General features: G+C 44.2%; 1 protein-coding gene and 1 pseudogene across 3 annotated transcripts in view; one reads left to right on the plus strand and one right to left on the minus strand.

Moving 5' to 3' along the window:
• The window catches only part of slc44a2 (solute carrier family 44 member 2 (CTL2 blood group)), a 31,313-nt gene extending 26,046 nt beyond the window's left edge, over positions 1-5,267 (minus strand). The window contains exon 1 of one of the 2 annotated variants that reach the window (XM_083655388.1): positions 5,172-5,267. In XM_083655388.1, coding sequence (XP_083511514.1) covers positions 5,172-5,208 — 37 coding nt within the window. In that variant the 5' untranslated portion in view covers positions 5,209-5,267. The remainder of the gene's footprint in view (positions 1-5,171) is intronic. The other variant, XM_083655390.1, reaches the window with a different exon arrangement.
• A 13,320-nt stretch (positions 5,268-18,587) lies between these two features.
• LOC310793895 (glycerophosphocholine phosphodiesterase GPCPD1 pseudogene) lies at positions 18,588-21,889 on the plus strand (annotated as a pseudogene). Its single transcript has 2 exons — positions 18,588-20,517; positions 21,606-21,889. The product of its transcript is annotated as a glycerophosphocholine phosphodiesterase GPCPD1 pseudogene (transcript).
• Positions 21,890-25,741: the final 3,852 nt, after the last annotated feature.

Below are 25,741 nucleotides of genomic sequence, written 5' to 3' on the forward strand. Positions count from 1 at the left end.
CAGGCCAGCAGTCAGCCTGCCTGACAAAAATATATTTGACTCTAACTATATAGCAGTTGACAATGCTTAGGCTACCATCATCATGTGATGTCTATAAATAACAAACATAAAGAGAATAATTCTTCATGGGCTAAGATTGTACAGTTTGCTGCTCTTACTCTCAAGAGATTATTGGACTTCTCACAATGATTTCTCAACTTCTTGTTTCTAGTCTAGACGTCTTTTCCTGCCGTCATGTGGAACACACTCGCCCCTCCCTTCCCAGCACTGTCAAATAATTCGCCTCCACATGAGTCAAGTTAGACTTTACTTCACACAGCACATTCGTTGAAACGCACAGGACTTTGAAGCATTCACAAGACTCTAGCTCTGTTCGAAATCGTTCCCTATTAGGCTACAGAAATAGTGGAAGTGGACTATATAGTGTGTTCGTCGCCATTTTCTTTTCTTTTTTTTTCTTTTTTACGAGTGTCCGAATTCTCAACAGTTAATTTGATTCACTATATTGGTCCACTATAAAGTATAGATAATGCACTGCAATTTCAAGTCAACAGCGAATCTACCCTACATTTTCACCCATATACCATAATGCAATGCGGTCATGTTTACCAAAGAAGCTTCGTTTGATCGCTCCCCATCCCATATAGTTCACTCTATGATAAACACTACGTGGGGAATCAGAATCAGCATCAGATTTGTTGGCCAAGTATGTACACGTACAAGGAATTGGACTCTGGTAGCTTTTGCTCACCGGAGTGAGTGAATGAGTGAACCATTGTGAACAGGGCTAATGACTGGGTTATGGTGTGTGATGTGCGTGCCTGCAGCCTGACAGATATGAGGCGGTGCAGACGAGCCGTATGTCCAGAGGATGTGAGATGAAGAGCGTCCTACACGTTCGGCACATGACCTGCCCACCTCCACTGCCATGTGATGGACCCACAGCATGCCATACTGTGGAAGACAATACTGAGCATTGACCTACACATGCCCAGTGCAGAAGTCCTTGTCCCTACTCCCTCCCTCTTGATGCTGACGCAGTCTAGATCTATTCCCCAGATACTAACCCTCCGCTCCTCAGAGCAATGCCATGGCATGGCCAGGCACTTTTCTATCTGTGGTGGCATCACCATTTGCACAAAATACTTTGTGGAGGACAGGACAGGAGTGGAGACTAATTAGACTACTTGAAAATTAAAATAAACACTCACACCTCCCTCCATTCTGTCATTCTGTTATGGTTTATGTTTCAGAATGTAATATACTACATATTACTAGTTACTTTCATTTGAAAGTAATGCGTTACTACTTTACAATATTACTGTCTGTGTAGAGTAACTCGTTACTTATTACACTACTTTTGCACAGGGCACTCCTGAAAAAGAGACCATTGCTCTCAGTGAGACTCCCCCTGTATAAATAAAGGTTAAAAAAAAAAGCATTAAGATGCTAAAATTGGGGTGAGCTGGTCTTTTTGGTCTGCTGACAATATCATATATTTCTGGTAAGACTAGTGGCTGACTGTTTGGATGAGTGAGTGTGTGTGTGTGTGTGTGTGTGTGTGTGTGTGTGTGTGTGTGTGTGTGTGTGTGTGTGTGTGTGTGTGTGAGAGTGTGTGTGTGTGTCTGTGTGTGTGTGTGTGTGTGTGTGTGTGTGTGTGTGTTTGTGTGTGTGTGTGTGTGTGTGTGTGTGTGTGTGTGTGTGTGTGTGTGTGTGTGTGTGTGTGTGTAAGTGCAAGTGTGTCTTAAGGGAAGTGATGATGTCATGACTGATTTGATCCACTGATGGGCCCAGAGGGCATCAGATGACCCTCTCCCTGGCTACCATAATGGGTTAGTGGCCATTGTGGTTGCATGTGTGCGCGCATGTGCGCTGTACATACAAGAAGACATTACAGATAGATTTTTTTTCTTTGTCACTTTTTTTCTTTGTCACTTTGTCACTGTGGTCTCTAGTTAAGAATTTACCTTTTTCACAGCCGCCATATTGTGTCTAAAAGGCAGGAAGTAACACAGGTGCAAGCAAAACATTAATGGGGGGTTTCCAATTCCCAATCCATTTAAAGGCTCCAGTGCCGGGGCCCTCATTAATGTTTTGGTTGCACCTGTGTTACTTCCTGCCTTTTAGACACAAAATGGTTATTGTGAAGAAAGGCGAGAGAGAAAGAGAGCACTGTATCTAGTAGTCAGGGATGTGTCCAGTGAAAGTTAGCCCATCCGCTGAAACACAGGCTCCAGGGGAACAGCTGTCCCGGGTGGGAAGGCAATGTGAAAGTGTCAATGGCCTATTTTCAGTGTTAACACATGCGTTAAAAAAATGAGAGAGTATATAAGCGGGCTTTTCTTTAAAAGCGGTAAAAGTGGGTTGGCCTTCCCTTACCATTCGAAGAAGAGAGCAACATTGTCTTTTGTTTGTTCACAAAACTTTGTCAGGCAACAAGCTTCCATTGTATTTGTCTTGGCTCTTGAGTTCCAGTGCTACAGGGACAGGGTATCACATTAGAGACACACCACGTATGAACAGTGTGGCAGGAAAGACCGTTTTCAGTTTTGACGGTCCTGATAGATGGAAGAGGCTGCAGGACTCTGGACCGATTTGTCTCTATGCAGATGTTCAGGGTGCTTTAGAGGATGATTTGTCTCCATGGATAGATTCAGGGTGCTTTAGAGGATGATTTGTCTCTATGGAGAGGTTGAGGGTGCTTTTAGAGGATGATTTGTCTCTATGGAGAGGTTGAGGGTGCTTTTAGAGGATGATTTGTCTCTATGGAGACGTTCATGGTGCTTTTAGAGGATGATTTGTTTCTATGGAGACGTATGATTTGTCTTTATGGAGATGTTCAGGGTGCTTTTAGAGGATGATTTGTCTCTATGGAGACATTCAGGGTGTTTTTAGAGGATGATTTGTCTTTATGGAGATGTTCAGGGTGGTTTTAGAGGATGATTTGTCTCTATGGAGATGTTCAGGGTGCTTTAGAGGATGATTTGTCTCTATGGAGAGATTCAGGGTGCTTTAGAGGATGATTTGTCTCTATGGAGAGATTCAGGGTGCTGTAGAGGATGATTTGTCTCTATGGAGAGATTCAGGGTGCTGTAGAGGATGATTTGTCTCTATGGAGACGTTCAGGGTGCTTTAGAGGATGATTTGTCTCTATGGAGAGATTCAGGGTGCTTTAGAGGATGATTTGTCTCTATGGAGACGTTCAGGGTGCTTTTAGACATACTCTTGTTGTTTATCTGAGCCTGTGATTTTCATGTGATTTTATATTTAATGTGTTTTTTTGTACTATAATGTTTGTAATGTGTTTTATACAGTATCTTGTGTTATAATCAGGGCATCCTTGAAAAAGAGAGCCTGCTCTCAATGGCCCTCCCTGAATAAATAAAGGTTTACATACATGCATCTGTCTGATCCTCCCAAACCAACAGCCAAGTCAGAAAGACAATAGATCAGTGTGAAATACTGTATTTAGGACGTGTGTGTGTGTGTGTGTGTGTGTGTGTGTGTGTGTGTGTGTGTGTGTGTGTGCGCGCGTGCGTGCGTGCGCATGTGTGGTGTGTGTGTGCGCTCGTGCAGTGTATGCATCTGAGTGTTTGCCAGCTCACTATTGACTGGTTTGCCCCATGAGTCTGTCTGTTGAGTGGGTAGAGCCGAGCGGGCTGCAGCCTGCCCAGCTCTGCACACTCCCAACACACCGAGGGAAAATATGAGTGTAGCAGGAGAGCCATGGAGGATCCACAGGTCCAAACATCCTAGTAGGCTCTGTTTATTTGGCCAATCGTTTAGATAGAACACAAAGGGTGAAACAGAGCTGGAATTGTGTCTGGTGTCTGGGAGAGAAGCACGCTTCTTCATAGAAAAGGCCTTCTTTAACTCCAGCTTAAAAGGGTCATGGTCTTTGACCTCTCGCTGGATGTGGGGGCGGGGTGCCACGCTGTTTCCATGGTAACAGGAAAGCGACAAGGAAACACCCCAAGGATCCTCTGGCTGGAGAGGATGTGCACTTAACTCAGATATTGTGGGTGTGGTCTGGTTTACTACTGTAAGCACCTTACATTGTGAAAGAATACGAAAAGTGTGGCGGTTTGTCAGTGTTGTCCTCCCACTGAAATGCAGGGTGTGAGACGGGGGTTTTCTGCTAGAGCGGTCTATGGCCATTCTCAGATGTAATGGCACTGACACGGTATTATAGGGCAAGGAAAACACGAGTTACGAAAACGTCATGACTCAACAGTCCATATGAACAACAACCCAGCCCAGGCACAGGACTGCACCAGACAGGCTGCCCTGTCTGGTCTTGAGGGAGAAATCCCAAAATGTGACACACAGCAATCTGCAATGAGTCACATCTATCTTGATGGCTGTAATAGAGTGTGAGTTTTCCATAATATGTATACAAAAACAATGACTATCAGTGTGAGTGTATACACCTGTACGGCTGTTTGGGTGTGTATAAGAAATTATATGTAATCCTACAGAAAACCACATGGTGGTTGTGACAGACTAGTTGATCATTTAAAAAAAACAGCTAACCTACATAGCCTAGATTCATAGACATAGGCTAATGTGAATACTTTTCCCTTCTGCACCTTAAATGTCTTAATGTTTTCTTGTAGTTTGTCTATTGACATTGTCCATTGACACAGTTCAATTAAATGTCAACCTTCTTTGGTATAGTAGGCTATTAGCAGGCCTCGGTTGTGGATGACAATCTATATGAGGCTACTTTAGGCTATATAGTTATCAGTGGTAGAATGGTACAATATGCCATATTATAATAATAATAACAACAACAATATCATAATGAAATAAACTCTATGCTGAACTGTCAGGTTGCGTTTTTCTTTGAAGCTATGCGTCTGGTTTGTATCATAGCATAGGCAAACTAACGTTACTGTAATTCAATATCCACCCCGATGCAGCAGCGTCCATGACGCCTTCAACCACTCCGTATTTTCCAATGAAAAAGGTCTAAACTGAGCACATGCACATTATCCAAGATTACAGATTAGACTACTTTTGACAAACAAGCCGGGTTTAGGGGATGAGGATGCCATAGATCTGCGTGAGACCCATGCGGTCCACACCCATCCATCCATTGCATTGCCGTCATTGTTTCCATTTCTTCAAATAAAACAGCGAGAGGAAAAGCAGAAAGAGTGTTTTCTCACCGTATTTGGGGTCTGGGTTTTTCTCCTCCAGCTCCATCCTCACTCACACACCGTGTGCACGACAGGACAGGACAGCGCCTCAGAAGAACTAGGACAGGACAGTTACCATGGAAATGTCAGGGGGAAAGCATCAATAAAAGACACCGACTGAATAGCGGCGTAACGTCCATGGACCTTCCCCAACCAAACCACGGCCGCATTCCATTCTGTGGGAGAGAGATTCCAGCCAATGGGAGAAGGGAAACTGGTGATCGACAGATTTGGTGGCGAATTATAATGAGCATGGGGCGGGACAAAAACAAAATTTGTCCGCCCGCTACTTCAATGGAATGTAGCGTAGGTAATAAACAAAGCCTATTTACTTTATACTGTAGCTAGATTTAATGTTTTCTAAAGTTTTTTTTTTTTTTTTACATTTGACTACAGTGTGTGCGTGTGCGTGTGTGTGTGTGTGTGTGTGTGTGTGTGTGTGTGTGTGTGTGTGTGTGTGTGTGTGCGTGCGTGCGTGCGTGCGTGCGTGTGTGTGTGTGTTGTGCGTGCGTGCGTGCACAATTTGACAATGCAGCAGGTCTCTGAAAAATGACTTGAGGTCAAATCATGGTGTAATACCGGATTCTTCCCTGGTATCACGGAGTTGATTCTAGTATTTACTTGTCCCTTAGCTCTTTATCACTCCACTTCTGTTGCACAGCTATACAGAGTTCACAGGACTCAGGAGGCGACGATCAGCTTTTAAGTGGGGGGGGGGGAGTGGAGCTGGGCCAGTTGTGGAACCACGCGGGGGGTCTGGTAGCACCATGTTACCGCCTGGATCAGGAGCTAAGGGGACTCGCTCCTGGCCCATTGAGGAAAAAGCAGGAGGAAGAGGAGGAGGCAGGAAGCCTGCCAATGCGGTCAATGGTGGAACCGCTGTGGTCGCAGGGGCTTGCAGAGGCACTGACGGCTCCTCCCCATGTTGGGAGGGTGAGGCAGGAGCACAGTATCATTTCAGGCGGTTGTAGTGTAGAACTCTCGGGTTGGCCCGTGGGTCTGACGGGGCCACTACCTCAAAGGTCACAGGGGGGTGCCCATCTGGAGCATGACATGGACGCAACACCTTATACGGGCCAGTCCACAGTGGGGCCAACTTATTGTCACGGGCAGGGTCACTAACCCAAACCAAGTCTCCCTTCTCATAAGGGGAGTATCTAAAGTGTCTGTCATAGTACTGTTTTTGTGACTAGCCGTAGTATTTGATTTGGCCACTGTCCAGAAAGCCTCAGAGAGCCTCTTTTTCACTGAGTCGGCATACTGTGCTGGGGAGTCATGGGAGGGTAGCCGTGGTGGTGCAGGGCGGCCCTGAAGCAGAATATCCAAAGGAAGATTTGCCTCCCGGCCGTGTAGCAACAAGAATGGTGTGAAGCCGGTTACTGCATGGGTTGTTGTATTATACGCCAACTCCACCTGATGCTGGTGCTCATCCCAGTCACTCCCTTTTTCAAAGAGCAGCTTTGCCAGTTCATTTTTCATTGTGCGGTTGAACCGCTCCACAGCTCCATCACATTGAGGGTGGTATGCCGTTGTCCTGAGTTTATGCACCCCCAGGAACTCACAGAGGGTTTTTACCAACTCAGACTCGAACTGCCTGCCCTGATCTGAGAGCAGAGACTCTGGGGCCCCATGTTGACGGATATATTGTTCAAAGATGCACTTCGCAACCGACTGTGCTGTCTGATCCCTCAATGGGAAAAGGTTCACAAAATGAGAGAAAAGGTCCATTACTACCAGCACATAGCGGTGGCCCGATTTTGACACGGGCAGCACAGAAAGATCGGCTGCAACAATCTGGAAAGGACGTGTTGGCTGGATAGGTATCAAGGGCGCCTGATAGCGTGGGACTGGGGACCGACGTGTCTGGCAGGCGAGACATGTCTGACAGAAGGCGAGAATGTCCCTTGCCATATGTGGCCAGTGGCATAGTCTCATTGCTTTGTCCAATGTCTTTTCATATGCGTAGTGCCCTGAACTTGGGTCCCCATGAAGCTTTTGCATGACCTGAGGAACGAGTGACGTGGGAATGACCGCCTGGAAAAGAGGGCGCTTCTGAGACTTGTGGTGAATTTTCCGACAAAGGAGTTCATCCTTCATCACCAGTCTGTCATACTGGGGGTCCACAACTTTTTCAGATAAGGGGAGCCGCCACCTCGGGGGCCTGCTCCCTTGCTCCACCCACTGAGACACTGAAGCAATGTCCATATCCCACCGCTGCCACCAGTGTAATACCGGATTCTTCCCTGGTATCACGGAGTTGATTCTAGTATTGAATTGTCCCTTAGCTCTTTATCACTCCACTTCTGTTGCACAGCTATACAGGGTTCACAGGAGGCGACGATCAGCTTTTATGGAACTTTATATCAACTACTCAGGTAACAGGTACAGTTGCACACCTTACACACACGTCTGAGTCTAAACCAACAATCCTACTTCCTCTCCCACTCTTCTTCTTCGCTTTCTTTCCACCTCTCTTAAAGGAACATTCCTCCATTCTCCAACTATAGCAAACAACCTTAATCCCAAATACGTGCTCACAATATTACTTCCCCTTCTTACAATCGTAATGCTTTAGAATACAGCCCGCAAATAACCCTGTAACTACAGGGTAACAAGATCTGTACTTATAGGGTAATTACGGGGTACCACACCTGTACATACAGGGTAACTACGAAGTACAATATGTGAATTTAGCCTGTAACTACAGGGTAACAAGATCTGTACTTATATGGTAATTACGGGGTACCACACCTGTACTTACAGGGTAACTACGGAGTGCAAGAAGTGAATTTAGCCTGTAACTACAGGCTAACAAGATTTACAAATCATAGATATATTTTCTCGATTTTTATTGGATTTGAAATAGAGATTGTGAGTTTCCAAACTCCACACAAACCACACACATAAACGTTGTTAGCTCAATACAGTTGAAACTAAGATATTCCATAAAATAAAATAAAAGCTACTACATCAACGAACTTCAGCTTTAGCTTTAGCTAATTGCTCCCTGCTAACATGAGTCCCTGTTGCCAAATCTTGCGAGAGTGTGTTGCTGAGATAGAGACAGGTCTAGAACAAGTTTAATTTTCTCCTGATCTGTTTGTCTGAAAAATGCCATTTTAGTGTCAGTGTCAGAATATTCAGAAGATATGTGGCTTCGGAGAATGGGCCGAATAGTTACTTTAATGAACATTGGGGCGAAAGAATCTGTCATAATCTGAGATCACGTTGACTTTTCCCATTGACTCCAATAGAATCAGACCTGCCGAAAACCTCCAAAATGACAGGAAGTGAGTTGAAGTTGGGTAACTATAATAACTAAAGAACGGATGAAGGTAGAATCAAACTTTTTTTCCCCCTATGAAAGTAGAGGCTCTCTTCTTTCTTTTGGGATATTCAGTGTTTACAGTCATAGAAGAAAATATTCTGTGGGTCTTGGAAAATTAGTGAAAATTATCAGAAACCCTGGTGGTGGCTGACGACTTTTCCTTTGAAACTCTGGCGGGAAATGAGTTAAGAATGTCATGTTTTTCTCTGAAATGGATTCAGTTGAATTATGTTCTGTCGTTGCCTTGGCGATGGTTCTGTTCCAGTGTTACACAGCTGAACATCTCACAGAGATTGAAGATATCGAAAACGTCTCTAAACCTGTTAAACTTGGGGTATTGAAAGATATAGATATAGTTTCTTCGAATGGGCTTGAGTTGCATGAGGTCGCCTGGTTGCTACGTGCACATGGTCCTGGGCCAAAGTTGCCCTTTGTCTCCCCTGTCACTTTTTCTCTCTAATCAGTGTATTTCCCGTCCCAACAGAGCGGCTCCAGAGATGATCTCCATGCTGAAGAGGAATAGCTGTGGCAAGGCTCTGGATATCACCAGGCAGGCCAGAGACATGCTGTTGCTTAGTGAATAAATTTATAACCAATAACCGCAGTTATATACTTTGACCACCAGAGGTCATCAGTGCACAAATGACCACAGGTTGAAGCTTGTTTTAATCGCTCATGTTGTAATATTATTACCATATTATGCTTGTTGAGAGCATGGTACTTTTCAAATTGTTCAAACATGTTGGCATCATGTTCATATAATTTCAAATATATACCAGCACTTCTGATCACTTATCCTTCCTTTAAATTATATTCATTATGTTTTTTTTTTTTTTTTGTAGGAACCCATGAGATCCACGCCTTGATCCTGGGCAGAGCGATCACTAAACTGCAATCTTTCACTGTTATAGAAACCTGAGGTGCACTTCATTTATTCTAGGAGATACTTTGAATACCTCAAAATACCTCAACATATTTAAGATGTCTATTTTCAAACTACCGATAGCAAAGATAAGGCAGGGTGCATTTAAATGTGTCATTATGAAGAAAAATGATTTGTTTTAGTTTGAAATGAGTGAATTATCTGTAAATGACTGGCTGGGAGTTTTGAATGAGTGTGAAGGTATATGAGTGAATGACTGTCCAGTCCTGGCCAACATGTATGTTTGTATTGCCTGTTTTTATTGAAGATGTTGTAATTGAACATAATTAAAACATGGGCTGAACATCGTTTCCTCATTCTCTGACTGAGGACTATAACCTGAACTACTGTCCTATGACAGGGACACAGTCAACTGTATTCTTGCAGAAAACAAAGCTTATGTGCTCTTCTGTTCACATTGGAATAGATGTTTTTTATATGACAGTGGACACTTTTAGAAGCACGTTAGTAAAATCAAAACTTCACTCAATTATCTTAATAACAAAGAGACAACAAAACCCTTGAAAGACATGACTGTATAAGGCACTGTGTCAATTTAAAAGTGAAATAAAGCAACGGACTGAGGTAATTTGCATGCCAACCTGGTGTAATAACACAAAAACCACCAACTAGCAGATCAGGCCAGCTAGTCTGAACTCTTCAAGCCAGAAATGGAATAACGAGCTTCATAACAAACAGAAGAACACAGTGCCAGTTTGTCATTGCTCTGGGGTCTGGCTGAAGGCTAAGCTTAACTCTAAACTAAGCCTACCCAGGCCCGTGTTGAGGCTGGTCAGCGCATCAAAGTCTCCCTTCAGCTCATCGCTCAGCTTGCTCCAGCTCTCCAGCATCTCGGCTTGCATGGCACGACTGTGCTGATGGCCCATCAGGTCCATCAGCTGCACGTCCCACTCTATCACCTGGGGGGGGGGGGGGGGGGGGGGAAGAGAAAAAAATTGTTTCATAGCACCTACTGACAGTTATACAGACAACAGGATCATAGATTATCTGCTTACCAACACCACAGTCCTAGGTTCTAGCCCCGCTGTTCCCCTACGGCTTGGCCGTGTCTGCGGGTGCTGGGAACGCGGATTTTAAGGGTATATGTCCTGGCCTTTTGGTCGAGCTGTTGGAGGGAGGGGAACTGGGGGGGAATGCAGTGATTCTCCCACGTGCTATGTCCTGCCGGTGAAACTCCTCGCTGTCAGGTGAAAAGAAGCGACTGGCGACATCACGTGTTGGAACGGAGGAACCATGTGCTAGTCTACAACCCTCCCCAGATCGGCAGAGGGGGTGAAGCAACGACTGGGACAGCAGGGGGAATTGGCCAAGTACAATTGTGGAGAAAATGTGACGGGGGGAATCTGGAAAAAACTTGATTAAAAAAAACATTTATGTGTTATGGAAATGAGAGTGACCAGTACAGCACATAGAGATAAAAACGGTTTAAGATAAACTATAAAATAAACAAAAAACTAAAGTTTTATCTGAACCAGGCTAACGTCGTTTTGGCATATAGAGTGAGATAGTGCTGCTTCCTTTCGTCCGTTTGTGATTTTAATTGTGCAAATAAATAAATCTAAAAACTAAAACAGAAAAAGTGGATACCTTCTCAGTGAGCCTGCCCACCAAGGCCATGATCTTTCCCAGCAGGTCCAGCACTCTCCTCCTGATGTCATCTATGCTTGAACTACAGTGAATGTTAAACAAGGAAGCACAGTAACTATCATCACATGACAAATTGATTTAAACTATAGCCTACTACTCCTGCTTGAACAAAATAGTCTTTGGCTTAACCTAAATGTCTTATCTAATGATGAGTTTCTCATGTGGAGGAAGTGTGTGCAGGTAAACTATGTGGGAAAAGTACTATGCAAACTGGGTCAAGTTTGGATGTGAGCTTGAGTTCTGCACCTGTGCTGCTCTTGACTCTGCAGGCTCTCACCGGAGGACTGCCCTCTTGAAGACTCTTGGTCTGTGGCCAGCCCTTCATCCATATCTGCCTGGATAATCAGAGACACAGCTATAGCCTATATTTCCATCATCAGACAATGACAGCGACTGGAGATCTGTAATATAAGTAGGCCTATCTGTGATTTCATATTGCTACCTGAGGATCTTCGGGTTGAGGAGATGACTGTGAGGTGGAGGGACGATTTTCAAAGATATCAATTTTCCAGGTCTAGAAAAATCCTGCATGATTTTGAGTGGCACTTTTAATTTAACAATGTCACACCTGTTTGAATAAAAAATATAAAATCTGGAAAACAATTTCACTTCATTTCTACAAACCACATTAACTGTAAGGATCGATATACCAAGAGTAAGGTTAGTTAGTTTACTGATGATGCAACAACCAACACCAACACCTTTTGCCCCAACTCAACTCTGTAAAAGGCTGTAAACAGACACTTTGCAAACACACACATGCACGCACTGCTAACCAGCTAGTTCGTCACTCACTTAAATGCATGGATAGAGCAATGCAGTCAACCACGCCAATATCATTTTCATGTCACGTTGTGTTTTTGCTACTTACAGTGATTCATTCACCTGACCCTATTTCTCCAAAATTACCGCATTTCTAAATACTTTACCTTTGAGTTAATGGTTCCTTTGGCTGGTTAGAGTCAGAGACATTTAATATTAGAGACACCCCATTCCAGGCTCCGCCAATTGTAAGAAACTCTTCCGGTCTCCTAAATGGCGCGGTTATCGGCATGCAAAAGTAGCGCGAGATCCATTCCTGGCTGTTCATTGGCTAATGAGTCTCGCATTTTGGTCCTCCGCTGACGCCACTCTCTACTAACTTGGCCCACTTGGCCACAGGCACAGGAAGTGACTGCAGGTCTCTGTTAGACCACGCCCTGTGCCTCCACAGGGAGGAACACTATTCACTAATGACCATGCAACCAATATTAGTCTTATTTATTTGAGTAATTATGCTAGCCAATTTACCAGCAATCGGATATGTGCAGTGATCCCCACTAACCTGACTCTGCCATATGGGGGCGGTATTGTGTTCACAAACCGTGTGTCTTGTGAATATATATCCAAAGCCACAAAACAAATTGAAGTCTACACATTGGATCGATATTCAATACAAACTTTATTTCAATCAGGAGAGACTAGAGACCAGTGAATTAAAATAATATTTATTACAATAGTGAATGAATTATGCATTACAGAAAATATGATGAGAATTAGGTATTGTTAATAGTCTTTGGTGCTTAGACACCATAGGGAGATCTTGAGATAGAGCTGCATCAGCCATGAGCAGCAGCCAGACATATCCCCCTGTAGAGTCTAGATACCGGTGGTGGTGATGGTGAGGCCTCCCCTTCTGAAACTGATGAGACTCTTCAGACTGAAGAATCTGATGGGTCTGCGAAAACTGAGTGGAGAAGGGGAGGTGGAGGGTGCGAGACTGTCAGCAAGGTTGGGAGGCTGAATGGATAGAAACAAGCATATTTAATAGGACAACAGCCATGTGATAGGATAGATAGATAGATAGATAAATACTTTATTAATCCCGAGGGAAATTCAGTTGTACAGGCTTACGATGAGGGGTGAAAAGCAATGTGATAGGCTTACAATGGAGGTGTGTGGGGTGAGAGGTGATGTGACGCTATGCTATTGGATAAAAGAGACCAGGCAGCAAACAGCTGATTATTCAATTGAAGCCGGAAGTTGACAGGCTATTTTGACAGGCTATTTTAAGCATGTGAGCAGATTTGAAGGGGTGGAGAAATAAGGAGTGAACTGAGGAAGTATGAAGTGCAGATTATAGTCTTTCTGACTGAATTTCCATTAGAACTTAATTTCAGACTTCTAAGAGTCCACAGAAGTTTAAAAAAAGAGAGAGAGAGAGAGAGAGAGAGAGAGAGAGAGAGGGAGAAAAAAGCAGCCATTATGAAACAACAATTAGTCATTCAACTAAAAAGAAAGTACGGTAACGCTTTAGAATACAGCCTGCAAATAAGCATGTAGTTATAGTATAACTACGGGGTATAAGGAGTGTAGTTATAGTATAACTACGGGGTAAAAGGAGTGAATTTAAACTTTAACTAGAGGGTAACAAGATCTGTAGTTATAGTATAACTACGGGGTACAAGGAGTGTAGTTATAGTATAACTACGGGGTACAAGGAGTGAATTTAGACTTTAACTAGAGGGTAACAAGATCTGTACTTATGTTTAAAATATACACACTACAGCATGCGCTGGGACGCGTCATCAGTGATGTTAACTGGGGTCGTAAGGTGTTTCGGGTCTGTCAACATCATACACCCTCGCCCAGTAGACCCAGCCGAGGCCGATTAAGACCCCGACCCGCGTCCCAGAAGCAGCCGCTCACGGATCAGCCTTCCTACTCTGTCTGCAACATTGCCTGCGGAAGGGTTGATCACGCCCAATCCGCTGCAATAGAGTTACTGCTACACCGCAGTATTGAAAGACCCTTCGGTGCATGGAGGGTCTAAGGCCCTGTGGGTGACTCCAGGCTGGGCTCCTCCTTCGTCTCACCAGACCCTCCCGTGGAAAAAGGCAATCCTACCATGCCGTACCATGGGCAGGGAGGATGTCTCAAGAAGGCCTGTGCGCTGCACGTCATTCGCCTGCGCCGAGCACCTCGCTCTAGCCTGAAGGACCCCAGGCCGCGCCGATCTTTGCACAGATTTTCAGGAGGCTAATCCATAGCGTTTGTGGATTTCTCCCTCACGAGAGAGCCAGGCTGGGGTGCTAAACCCACCCCGTACCGGATGCCGTCTCTCCGACCGTCAACTGTCTCTCCAGCTTGTCACCAAACTATACTTGGTTGTCACCTAGTCTATTAAGTGTCACTGGCCAGGGGAGCCAGGATTCTATGTTTAAAATTTACATACTACAGCATGCGCTGGGACGCGTCATCAGTGATGTTAACTGGGGTCGTAAGGTGTTTCGGGTCTGTCAACATCACACACTCCTTGTACCCCGTAGTTATACTATAACTACACTCCTTGTACGGTACCGTGTAGTTATACTATACGTACAGATCTTGTTACCCTCTAGTTAAAGTCTAAATTCACTCCTTGTACCCCGTAGTTATAGCTACTATAACTACACTCCTTGTACCCCGTAGTTATACTATAACTACAGATCTTGTTACCCTCTAGTTAAAGTTTAAATTCACTCCTTGTACCCCGTAGTTATACTATAACTACACTCCTTGTACCCCGTAGTTATACTATAACTACACTCCTTGTACCCCGTAGTTATACTATAAGTACAGATCTTGTTCCCCTGTAGTTACAGTCTAAATTCTCTCCTTGTATCCCATAGTTACACTATAAGTACAGTGTGGTACCCCGTAATTAGCCTATAAGTACAGAATTGGTCCCCTGCTTTAGAATACAGCCTACGACCCCATAGTTACCCTGTAAGTATAGTGTGGTACCCCGTAATTAGCCTATAAGTACAGAATTGGTCCCCTGCTTCAGAATACAGCCCGCAACCCCGTAGTTACCCTGTAAGTACAGTGTGGTACCCCGTAGTTATACAATAAGTACAGATCTGGTTACCCTCTAGTTAAAGTCTAAATTCACTCCTTGTGCCCCGTAGTTATACTATAACTACAGTGTGGTACCCCGTAGTTATACTATAAGTACAGATCTTGTTACCCTCTAGTTAAAGTCTAAATTCACTCCTTGTACCCCGTAGTTATACTATAACTACAGTGTGATACCCCGTAGTTATACTATAAGTACAGATCTTGTTACCCTCTAGTTAAAGTTTAAATTCACTCCTTGTACACCGTAGTTATACTATAACTACACTCCTTGTACCCTGTAGTTATACTATAACTACATGCTTATTTGCGGGCTGTATTCTAAAGCGTTACCGAAAGTACTGTATATGAATATAATGTACCAAAACCTACAATTGAAATATATATATATAGCAGTAGCCTATATATGAGGGAGTTATCCTGGCTGAAGAATTGGAAGATAAATTGCCCACACAGAATGGTGATTGTTATTTTAGACAATCAACCTGTTTGAAAATGTAGCCAGCTTAATTAAAAACAATGACAGCTTAATTAAAAACATGCCATGTTTAGCTGTGATAATAGTTTAGTCCAATGAATAGGTAGGGCTGAGGAAGATAAATTCGAGCTGGAGAGAAACAGTTTGTTGTGGAAGTGTTTATGATTTGAATTGATATTTGCAGCATCCCGGCACTGCATTGTATGTTTCCTGATTTTTGCTTATTTGGTTAATAAAACTGATATATTTTGCCCTATGGCTCATTCCCTTCTTCAGCGCACTGACTTTACAAGCGGCAACCTTTTCTAGTCAGAAGGGTCAGAAGCTAGTTTACCGGTATTGAACAAAAACATTGCATAAAGGAACTGTGTTGATGATCAATTCCGAAATTCTGTAGGCCATGCTTGATATTAAGGAATGTCCTATATCACATTTAAAATAGCGCATATAATTTAGTAAATAGTCCTAGGCAGGCTAAAGTTTTGCGATTGCTAAACAAATATTCGTCAATTCTGCATGCACAATCCCCGCCCACTCCTGGCGCTGCTCTGTCACAGTCTGGATTATTTCAGCACCGCGGACAGCGGACACCGACTGGACAAGTAGAGAGGTGTTTGAAATGACTTGACGTTGCCGGTGGATGATGAACAAATTATGCTATATAGGCTATAGGCTATATTTAAAATAATAATACTAATTTAAAAATGGAAGACAAAAAGTTAATCACTGTATATAAACATGTTTGTGAACTGGCACTATAGTTCTTGTAAAGATCCCAGTGCGTTTCGCTAGAAGCAACAACGCGGTCTTGACAGCCAGGTAGGTGAATTTCTTATAGCACATCAGTGCTGTTTATTTGTCCTTTTTGCCTTGAGTAGATAATTCACTCATACCCACCCTAACAAGTAGCCTAGATAAAACGGGGCATTTCCACAGCTATTTGAGCATGTGAATTGTGCACTTCAGTCTGCTTTAGACAGAATCACAAACTTGAACAATAACAGCAATAAATGTTATTTTATTTATTTATTTATTTATTTATTTATTTATTTATTTATTTATTTATTTATTCATTTATTTATTTATTTATTTATTCATTTATTTAATCAACAGGACTACTCTGCTCTTCTGAGAACCCATTGAGGCTTCCCTGAGGGGAAAAAATCAACGGTGGGAATTATAGCCTATGGAATAACTACCAGTGGAGGAGGTGGTGGCTCGTGCTCTGGAAATATGAACAACTACACGGAGGCAGGTGGACATCCATTGGTTCACAACATGGAGCCTCTGTACAAGCAGTACCGGCCTCCTGCTAGGGACATTGTCCAGCTTCCCAGATCGGCCCTGTACCTCGTGATGGCCGCCCTGGTGGTAGTGGCTGTGGCTTATGCCATCGTGGGCCACCTCATCAAGGACCTCATGCTGGATGTAGCAGGTAGGGCCTACATTTTTCAGTTTCTGTTGCTTATGGACAGACACAAGTGTAGCCCAATGTGATGTTGCAATATTTCAGTATGACTATGCAAGCAAAAGAGGAAAGTTAGTGCAATAGGCCTACCTACAGTATACTCAAAAAAGTAGCCTAGGCCTATAGACTGGAGTATGAAGATAGGCTATACTTTACTTCCTCGGTTTCTAGTTTAGCCTGCATATATGGTTAAAAATCTAATATCGTGGCTACTTTCTTCTATCTCAAGACATTTAGCTGATTCTCTTATCCAGAGTGATGGATGAGTGAGGAACCAAGCAAGTCAGGGTTCTTGCTTAAGGACACAGTCAAGGCAGGAAACAGACATCAAACCCGCGAATCATGAAACCACATGCTTTATAAGCACAAAGTGACCCTGCGGCCTGCCAAAGCTCCTGTTGTTCTGATATTGAAAACACTGCCAGTCAAACATCACGTCAAGACACACCTGATTGAATGTAGGCTACTATGTTTTTCCCTCTGGAGATGATGTGCAACATGTTTTGGGATTTATGACATCACTGATGATATCATGATTTGCATCACAAATCACTGATGATGTCACTGTGTATTGATTTCTAAGGTGGTGGAGACTGTCTGCAGTGTTGGCACAGACAGACACACAACTTTAACTTTATTATGTACTGTAGTGTGTGTAATTTTGCGAGTTTCTGTATTGTTCCACTTGTGTGGGGCATAGTAAACAAAAGCCAGTTTCCCAATCTCAGTGCAGCAGACAAGGACATCACTGATGATATCACAATGTCTATGACCACATTAGAACATCACCCATGATATGACATCACTATATTAGTGGTGACCTGGCCACCAGGCCGAGCCGTCTAGAACCATGGTTTAATACTGCGTCCGTTTATAACTCGCAAGTCACAAATCAAATAAAACGCCACGTTAACGAGATCCTACTTGCAAACTCGGGTATGATTTCTCAAACCCTAGTTGCTCCCAGCGCGTCATTTGACATCAATTCAACATGGCACCCATGATTGTAAGAATTGAAAACACATTTTTGACACATTTTTCTTTTCTTTTCAACAATAGTAAGCTTTCAGACCAATCAGCATACCAATACAATAGTTGGTTAAACCCATACAATTAAATATTAATGTTGTTTAGACAGCTAACAGCTATTTAGCATCCATGGTTTTGTGACTTGAAGCCTTGAAGCTCAAACGCACATAGGTCGCAGATGACGCGTTTATCACTTGCCACGGGATAGCTCCGGCCTTAAACGAATGCAGCATATAACTGTATGCATCAGTGATTCATGACCTCATCATTCATAGCAGCGTGGTCAATACAAGATGATGTCATAGCAGCATGAGCTGTGATTGGTTTATGTAAAATATCGCTGGAATGCCCCGCGTCTACGCATTTTCTTTCTGCACCAGGTTCATGCCAGACCCTGAAAATTGTTTCTGCAAATTTTGGAGACAATTGGAGCAAAAACTCCGGATGGACGAACACACAGCTCTCCAATGTTACGGACAACCATGGCTAGCATTGGACCGACTTGCCTACCTTCGTTGCGAGCCTCGTTGAGAATCCTCCACCTTCAAGGCTGCTAAGACCGTCAAAACCAATAAGCTTGTTTGTGCTGTGGCTTTTTCCCATACTCTGTGTGAACAATGGAGACTACTCAGGTGAGTTTGGCAGTCAGAGCAGACACATCCCCAGGTGAGGTGATTGCAGTGGTTGGTAGCTGTGTGACTCTAGGAAGCTGGTGCCATCAAAGAGCTGTGACCTTACAGCCTGATGACAATCATGGCAATATGTGGACCAAGACCATCACGGTGCCTCGAGGAGCTGTTTCAAAGTACCGCTATTTCAAAGGCTTCTTCCTTGAGTCGAAGAGTGCAGGTGGTCCCTGTCAAGTGATAGTCAAAATGTGGGAGATCCATCAGCAGCCCCGCACAATGAGCCCCACAGAGTCACAGCTGAATGTTGACGATGGACAGTTTGGAATGCACAACGGGGTCAACTGTGTAGACTCTGGGTGGCTGACGTGCCAGACAGAGATTCGCCTGCATCTGGACTATTCGGCTCCGGTGTCCATCACTAAGAAGAAATACAAGAAGTCTCGCTTTAGGATCAAGGTGACATTAGAGGGATTTGAGGAGGAGGGGGAGGAGGAGGAGGAGGAGGAAGGGGAGCTCAGCCCTTCGTACTGGCATAATATGACCACCACTCTGGAGATGAGTATGATCAATGACAATGGCTACAGGTCACGCCACTCCCAACCCGAGGGTGGGTATGCTTTGGAGCCCTCCCGGTGGACGGAGTACAGCATCCACACCATGGACCCAGACAACCTGGGTCTCACCCTCGAGTTCTTTGAGGAGGACCTGGGTGAGCACGTAGTGCAGGGCGAGGATAATCCAGGACATGTGGGCACAGCTTGCCTCCTCTCCTCCAGCTTTGTGGAGAGTGGCAATGACAATGGAGTGGTCACACTTCCTATCAGGCGACAAAATTCCAGACAGATAATTGGGAAAGTCAGAGTGAACTACCTGGTCATCCGGCCTATCAAGGATCAGCAGTGTGACATGAGCTCCTCCTTTGCCAAGTACTGGAGGAAGAGGGGCACTCTGGATGTGGGCCACCGAGGAGCTGGCAGCAGACACGCAGCGAAGCACCACAAAGTCAGGGAGAACACCATAGCCTCATTCAAAAGTGCTGCCAAATACGGTGCTGCCTATGTAGAGTTTGATGTTCACCTCTCCAAGGATGCAATTCCCATCGTTTACCATGATCTGACCTGCTGCATATCCACCAAGAAAAGAAATGACAAGACTTCTCTGGAGCTTATTGAGGTGCCAGTCAAAGACTTGACATTTGATCAGCTACAGCTTCTGAAGCTGGCCCATGCTACTGCCAGCATAAAAGGAAATTCTCCCGAAGATCTGCTGGAAGATGAAGAGGAAATTGATGAGCATCAACCTTTCCCCTCACTCTCACAGATCTTCCAAGCTGTTCCTGAGCATGTGGGCTTCAACATTGAGCTGAAATGGATCTCACAAATGAAGGATGGAAAATGGGAGGGCAACCTGTCATCTTACTTCAACATGAATACTTTCCTTGACGTCATCCTGTCCTGCGTTCTGCAGAAAGCCGGCAAAAGACGCGTTGTCTTCTCCTGCTTCGACCCAGATATCTGCACCATGGTGCGTCAGAAGCAGAACAAGTACCCTATCCTGTTCCTGACGCAGGGCATCTCAGAGATCTACCCAGAGCTCATGGACATCCGCTGCCAGACCACTCAGAGTGCCATGAGCTTTGCACTGAGCGAGAACATCCTGGGAATCAGTGGCCACACAGAGGAGCTGCTGAAGAACCTCAATTACATCAGAGAGGCCCAGTCTAAAGGCCTGGTGGTGTTCAGCTGGGGAGATGACAACAACGACCACGAGATTAGGAGGAAGCTGAGAGAACAGGGTATCGATGGGCTCATCTATGATATAATCTGTGAGGACCAAGGAGAACAGCGCAGTATTTTCAAGGTAGAAGAGCAACACTCCCTGCAGGAGGGGATCACAGACGAGACGAAAAATGACAAATGTCAAGGCTGTCATGTAAATGTTTGTGCTGTGTGTGTGTGTGTATGTGTGTGTGTGTGCGTGTGTGTGTGTGTGTGTGTGTGTTTATGACATTGATGGTCAACAGAAGGCCTCTTTAGGTATAAGGATAGGATTCAGATGTCTATATGTAAGACATGTAAGAAAGGAAAGAGGCAGGCTTTCTTGGTTGCACTGAGTGCAATGCAGAGTAATAAAAACTGCAGTTCCTTGAATGGCCACTTGAGGCTGGCTGCAAGAGCGAGTCAACCCCCATTCAGTCCCAAGTTTAAAATGCCCGTATTTACAGAGTAAATGGAGCTTCACCTATTTGCCATCTTCCTGATAGTAAAAAAGAAGATAGATGATGCCCTTCTCCTTTCTGTGCATGCAGAACAAAAATAGCGAACCACCCCTCCCGTTAGTTAGCTTAGCACAATGAATGGTAGTCATTGTACTGGCTAGCCTACCCCTGTTAAATCACCAAATACACATTCCAACTCCAAAACACACTTGCGTGTACATGTTGTGAAGTGCTGTTTTATTGTGATTGCTACATGTAGGAACAAGGGACAATTCGGCCCAGGACCACATGCATCATGTAGCAAAAGATGATGCGCCACTCCTCTTCTCCCTACTTATACTCACCACCACTTATAGCCTCAGCCGGAAGGATTTAACAGGAGAACGAACATGATATAGACCAACAAATATGGGGGACAGAATGTAGGGAAACAATGAATGGATAAAAGGAGGAGGTAATGCAAAATAAACGATGCCAAATGTGACACCACAGAAGAAGAATAAGGATTTATTACATCACTGATGACATCATCACTGATGACATCCTATCCATTATCCGTTCCTGACTGAATGCATGACTCACCCAATTGACATCACTGATGATGTCATACTGGCAATGCGCCAATGATTTCACAGTTGCCATTGTGGCATCACCAGTGATGTCATAAGTGCACACTGCACTTGAGCAATTGTGTGTTGCCACGCACACACACACACACATACACACACACACACACACACATTAGGAATGTGCAACATTTCTAGTATCAAACTTGTGTCCTCCCACAGACTGTTTGCTGGGCCCAGCAGAGGTGGACCGGAAAAAAGAGGGTGAGGTGGACGGAGTCAGCCCCCTGCACATGCCGCCCTCCATCACCCACTCCCACCCGAATGCCTTCCACGTCTGGGACCAGGATGACGTCATCATCCCCATGATGCCTGTAACTGAAAGCCCTGTGACCAGCCCTATGGTCGCTGTCATCCCGTACATCCCGTCCTCGTTTTTCCCCACCTCCTTCAACATCAGCAGCCCCTCCTACAACCAGCCCATGCCGAAGGAGAGCGAGGCCTGAGGCTGTGTCTATTGTTTATGGGTTTATGGTTAACACTCATGTTCTCCAAGTTCTTCCCATTCCTGCTGTCTGGTCCAGTGGAACCCAAGCTCTGGCATGGCACGTGGGGACAAAACTCTCTTCGGTCATCTCCAACGAAGTTCGAGATGACCAACTTCGTTGTGCTGGTTAGCAAGTTCGTATAAGTTTGGGGAATCCATTCCCCCAAACATGATGATGGTGTGTGTTAAACTGTTGTTATTGTATCCAGAGTTATCAATGAATGTCAAACACAGCCAGTTGCCCCTTTGCAAGCAATAGTTCCACATGTGTTCCAAACATTGCCACTGCTTAGCTCATAGCAGTCCGTGGTTTATCTTTCACTTCTCTTTTTTCTTCCTGGCCCCGGTGTTTCCCAGAAGCTATATGGAAAGGCGTTGTTCCCCTTCCCCGCAGATGTGAAATGTCAGTCTATCCCTGCAGCTCCACCTACAACTATCATCCTAGATCTGCAAGCATCAATATACTACAGCAAAACAACATACTGAAAATAAGTGGGAAAAGATGATGTTTTACATATTAAGGAAGTCCTCTCAAGACGTACCGTAACACTAACCCTAACCCATAACCACTACTTGCCTAAACCTAAACCTAACTAGCCTGATATTAGACTGAATTCTCAACTCATTACACGCCGATTCCATCTTCTTCAGAAGCAGTCAAAACTCATCTCGGTGGAGGGGAAGATGTTTTATTAATAACTGAAGAGAATTTAAGAGAAGTGTGAGAGAATGGAGAAGTGCACCTTACACAATGTCCACATGTTTCGAGTGATTGAATTGCTGTTTATGAAGGTTTTCTGGGTAAATTGAATGTTAAAGGTTTGTGTTGTGTGATTATGGTGTCTAATAAGAAACCGTTTGCCAACACCTTCGTCTTATTCTGATACCAAAGATATCTCCAGGCCTTAAAATGATTGGCTTAGCTGGTTAACTGAGAAGGTGCAGTTAATTTAATTAGTGGAAGTGACTGCGTTCAGGTGGGTGTGTGCTACCGGAAATAGAGCTCAACAGGCACATGACTTTTTGTGATGTAATTTGCCCCGGAAGTAAGTTCCACACCCCCCCGCCTCCCCCCCCCCCCCCCCCGTGATATTTTCTGTTCTCGCTTAAACTGAATGTTTTATGGTCACTCATGATTCTCTGGGATACTTTTTGGCTTGGTCAGCCTGTAAAATCTTAATTTCAAAACATTTACTAAATGCCGTATGTTGTGTTTAAAACCACAGAAATGTGATACAAGCCTGGTCTTTGTGTAATTCAATCAAGTCATTATAATATGATAATGTATTTAGGGTGTGACTGCAGAAGCCATATAAGTTTCCTATTCTCTCTTGTTGCCATTAAAAAAAAAAGACAGAAACAGAAACAGATTTTGTTTTATAATTTCAGGGAATTCTCATTGAGTTAACATTGCTGACTCTGTCTGTGAACCAGACTGCCAGGTCTGTGAGGGATGAGATTAGGGAGAGGAGATTACCCGTGCAGCTTAGCCTCTAATACAGCGTCCGTTTATTACTTTTGAGCCACGGAATCAGATCATCGGGCAGCAGCAGCTCCATCTGAGGCGAGGAACATGCAGAAACCTGCATGGGATGAGAGCTTAACTAACAGGAAATTGCTATTCTGGTTGTAGGAGAGGATTGATTTTGCAGAGGAAATGATGCACAGCCAAAGTCCCTCCCCTTCCGGTAGGGCCCTATGCGAAACAGCGTCTGAAAAGAGAGAGTCGAGAGAGTTTTTAATTGAGCCATGAGTTACACATATGTTTGTCAATTTAAAAAAATAACTTTGCAAGTCAATAAAGTCACAGTTTTCATAAAACTATAAGTTATAAATCAGAAAGACTACACAACCAGTCGCGTGATGTCTCTCCCGCCAGGCCATGTTGGTGTTGATGTGATGTATATTGCATAGACGAGGGATGTAGTGGAAATGGTCAGGATTTGCTCTGGGAACCCTACTTACGCAGGGTGGCGGTCCCCGGACGCGGTGTGGCGTGGCCTACCCCCCTGCCTGTGTGCCGTGGCTCACCACCTGCCTCACCTCACAGACAGAAGGTTGTTATTAGGGAGTTAACCGTGTAATGTGGAGCGATGGCTAGGCTTAGTGTTTAGTGTCACCTCACAGACAGAAGGTTCAGGTTTAAATTCCCTGCAGTGTGCAATTTGTAAGTTGTCCCCATGTTAGCTCCTCTTAAAAATGACATGTGGCTTTCAAATACATACGTACGGTACAAGCAATACAGAATCTGTAAAAAAAAAGATGAAATGCAAGTTAAGAAATATGGCTCATCAGTTCTTGGAGGAGATAGAGGGTTTGCTAATCGTACTGCCTCAGGGAAGTGATCTTATCCCGCTAAGCTCCACAATGACACTCTGAGAGATGCATTACCAACAATGCACTTGACTGGAAAAGAAGGCTTAATGTGGGGCTAATAAGGACTTGAGGAAGGTCGGACAACATCAGTGAGGAAGGAAGACACCGGAAAGCTCCAGAATGTGGATGCTAATGCTAATGCATACTGATGAGCAATTCAAAACATTTACGTTTGTCTTAAAGTCTTAACCCTGGACGTCCCCAAATTGGGAACCAATGGCAACTGATCCTAGCTTTGCCCCTAGATGCTTATAGTGAAATCTCCAAAAGTGTGTCCCAGTCTGTCAGGTGACCAACACAGTGAGGCCTCCTGTCTGCTTTACATCAGTCAGTGCAAGTGATCCTTCCCTGTCCTTGACCCTCAGCTGATTGGCAGTGACTCAGTGAGTTTAGCCAGTTCTGTCCAGACTAATCCTCTGTTAGCAGGCCAGGTTGAGCTGCGGCTGACAAAGGTGGCATGCATGTGGAAGTCTTGATCTCTTACTGACCTGCGGTAGCTTGTAGCACACCGTGCCATCATTTAAACTCTCCAGATCTTTCCTATGACTGGCATCACATGTATGTCTCACGTTTAAGGCTGGTTGACAGGACCAGTGTCATTTTTCATATTTGTGATCTTTAAAAAATGTTTCATGTTGAGTAATATACCAAATATATCTTAGCCTCTCTTTTAAAAACTCTGGATAAACAGCAAAACGTTTTTTTTTCAAAAGGGATTGCTTGATTCAATCTGCTGGCCATTCTGAGGAATGCAAAGCAAAATATTGATAGTGAGTGGCCTATGGGTAGGCCTGCTTTTTAACTATGATAGTGAGTGGCCAATGGGTATGCCCGTTTTTGAACAATAATCTTCATTTGGATCTGGGAAAGTCAAAGTCTGAGACTGCTGCGGGCCTCCCATCGGACCTCAGACAAAGCCAGGAACTCCCCCCCCCCCATTTTACTTGCTTAGTTTCGCTCAATTCCTGGATACCTATGGGATCGTGATGTTATTTGACCCCATAAACACAATAATTGAGCCAATATAGCCTGATATTGCAGTTTGACTTCAGACTCCATCAAAATACATGAAAAGGTTAGATCGAAGGCATGTTTTCTCCTGGGACTCACACACTATTCTGTGATCTCCTTTTGATGTCATTTGTTCCACTTCCATTCACTGAGCCTCCCCTGAAACCGTTTTGAGGCCCCACTTTGAAAAGCGCTAGTCTAAATTGAATTTGAAGCCTGCAGTTAAATTGTCAATATTGTATCAATGGATTGCTGGTGTTTTTGTCCGTTTTATTGCTGATCTTATGTAAGGTGACCCCAAGCACCATGAGAAGGGCACTAATGAAACATTACTCATGCTCAAGTTCACATAAAACCCATGTTCGGGAATTACACCATTTCACATGATAGTTTGGACTGCAAGCGTACCATGGCGGGTGCATTT

This window comes from Poromitra crassiceps (genome assembly GCF_964638095.1).
Source record: "Poromitra crassiceps genome assembly, chromosome: 19".
In the NCBI taxonomy this organism is placed as follows: Eukaryota; Metazoa; Chordata; class Actinopteri; order Beryciformes; family Melamphaidae; genus Poromitra; species Poromitra crassiceps.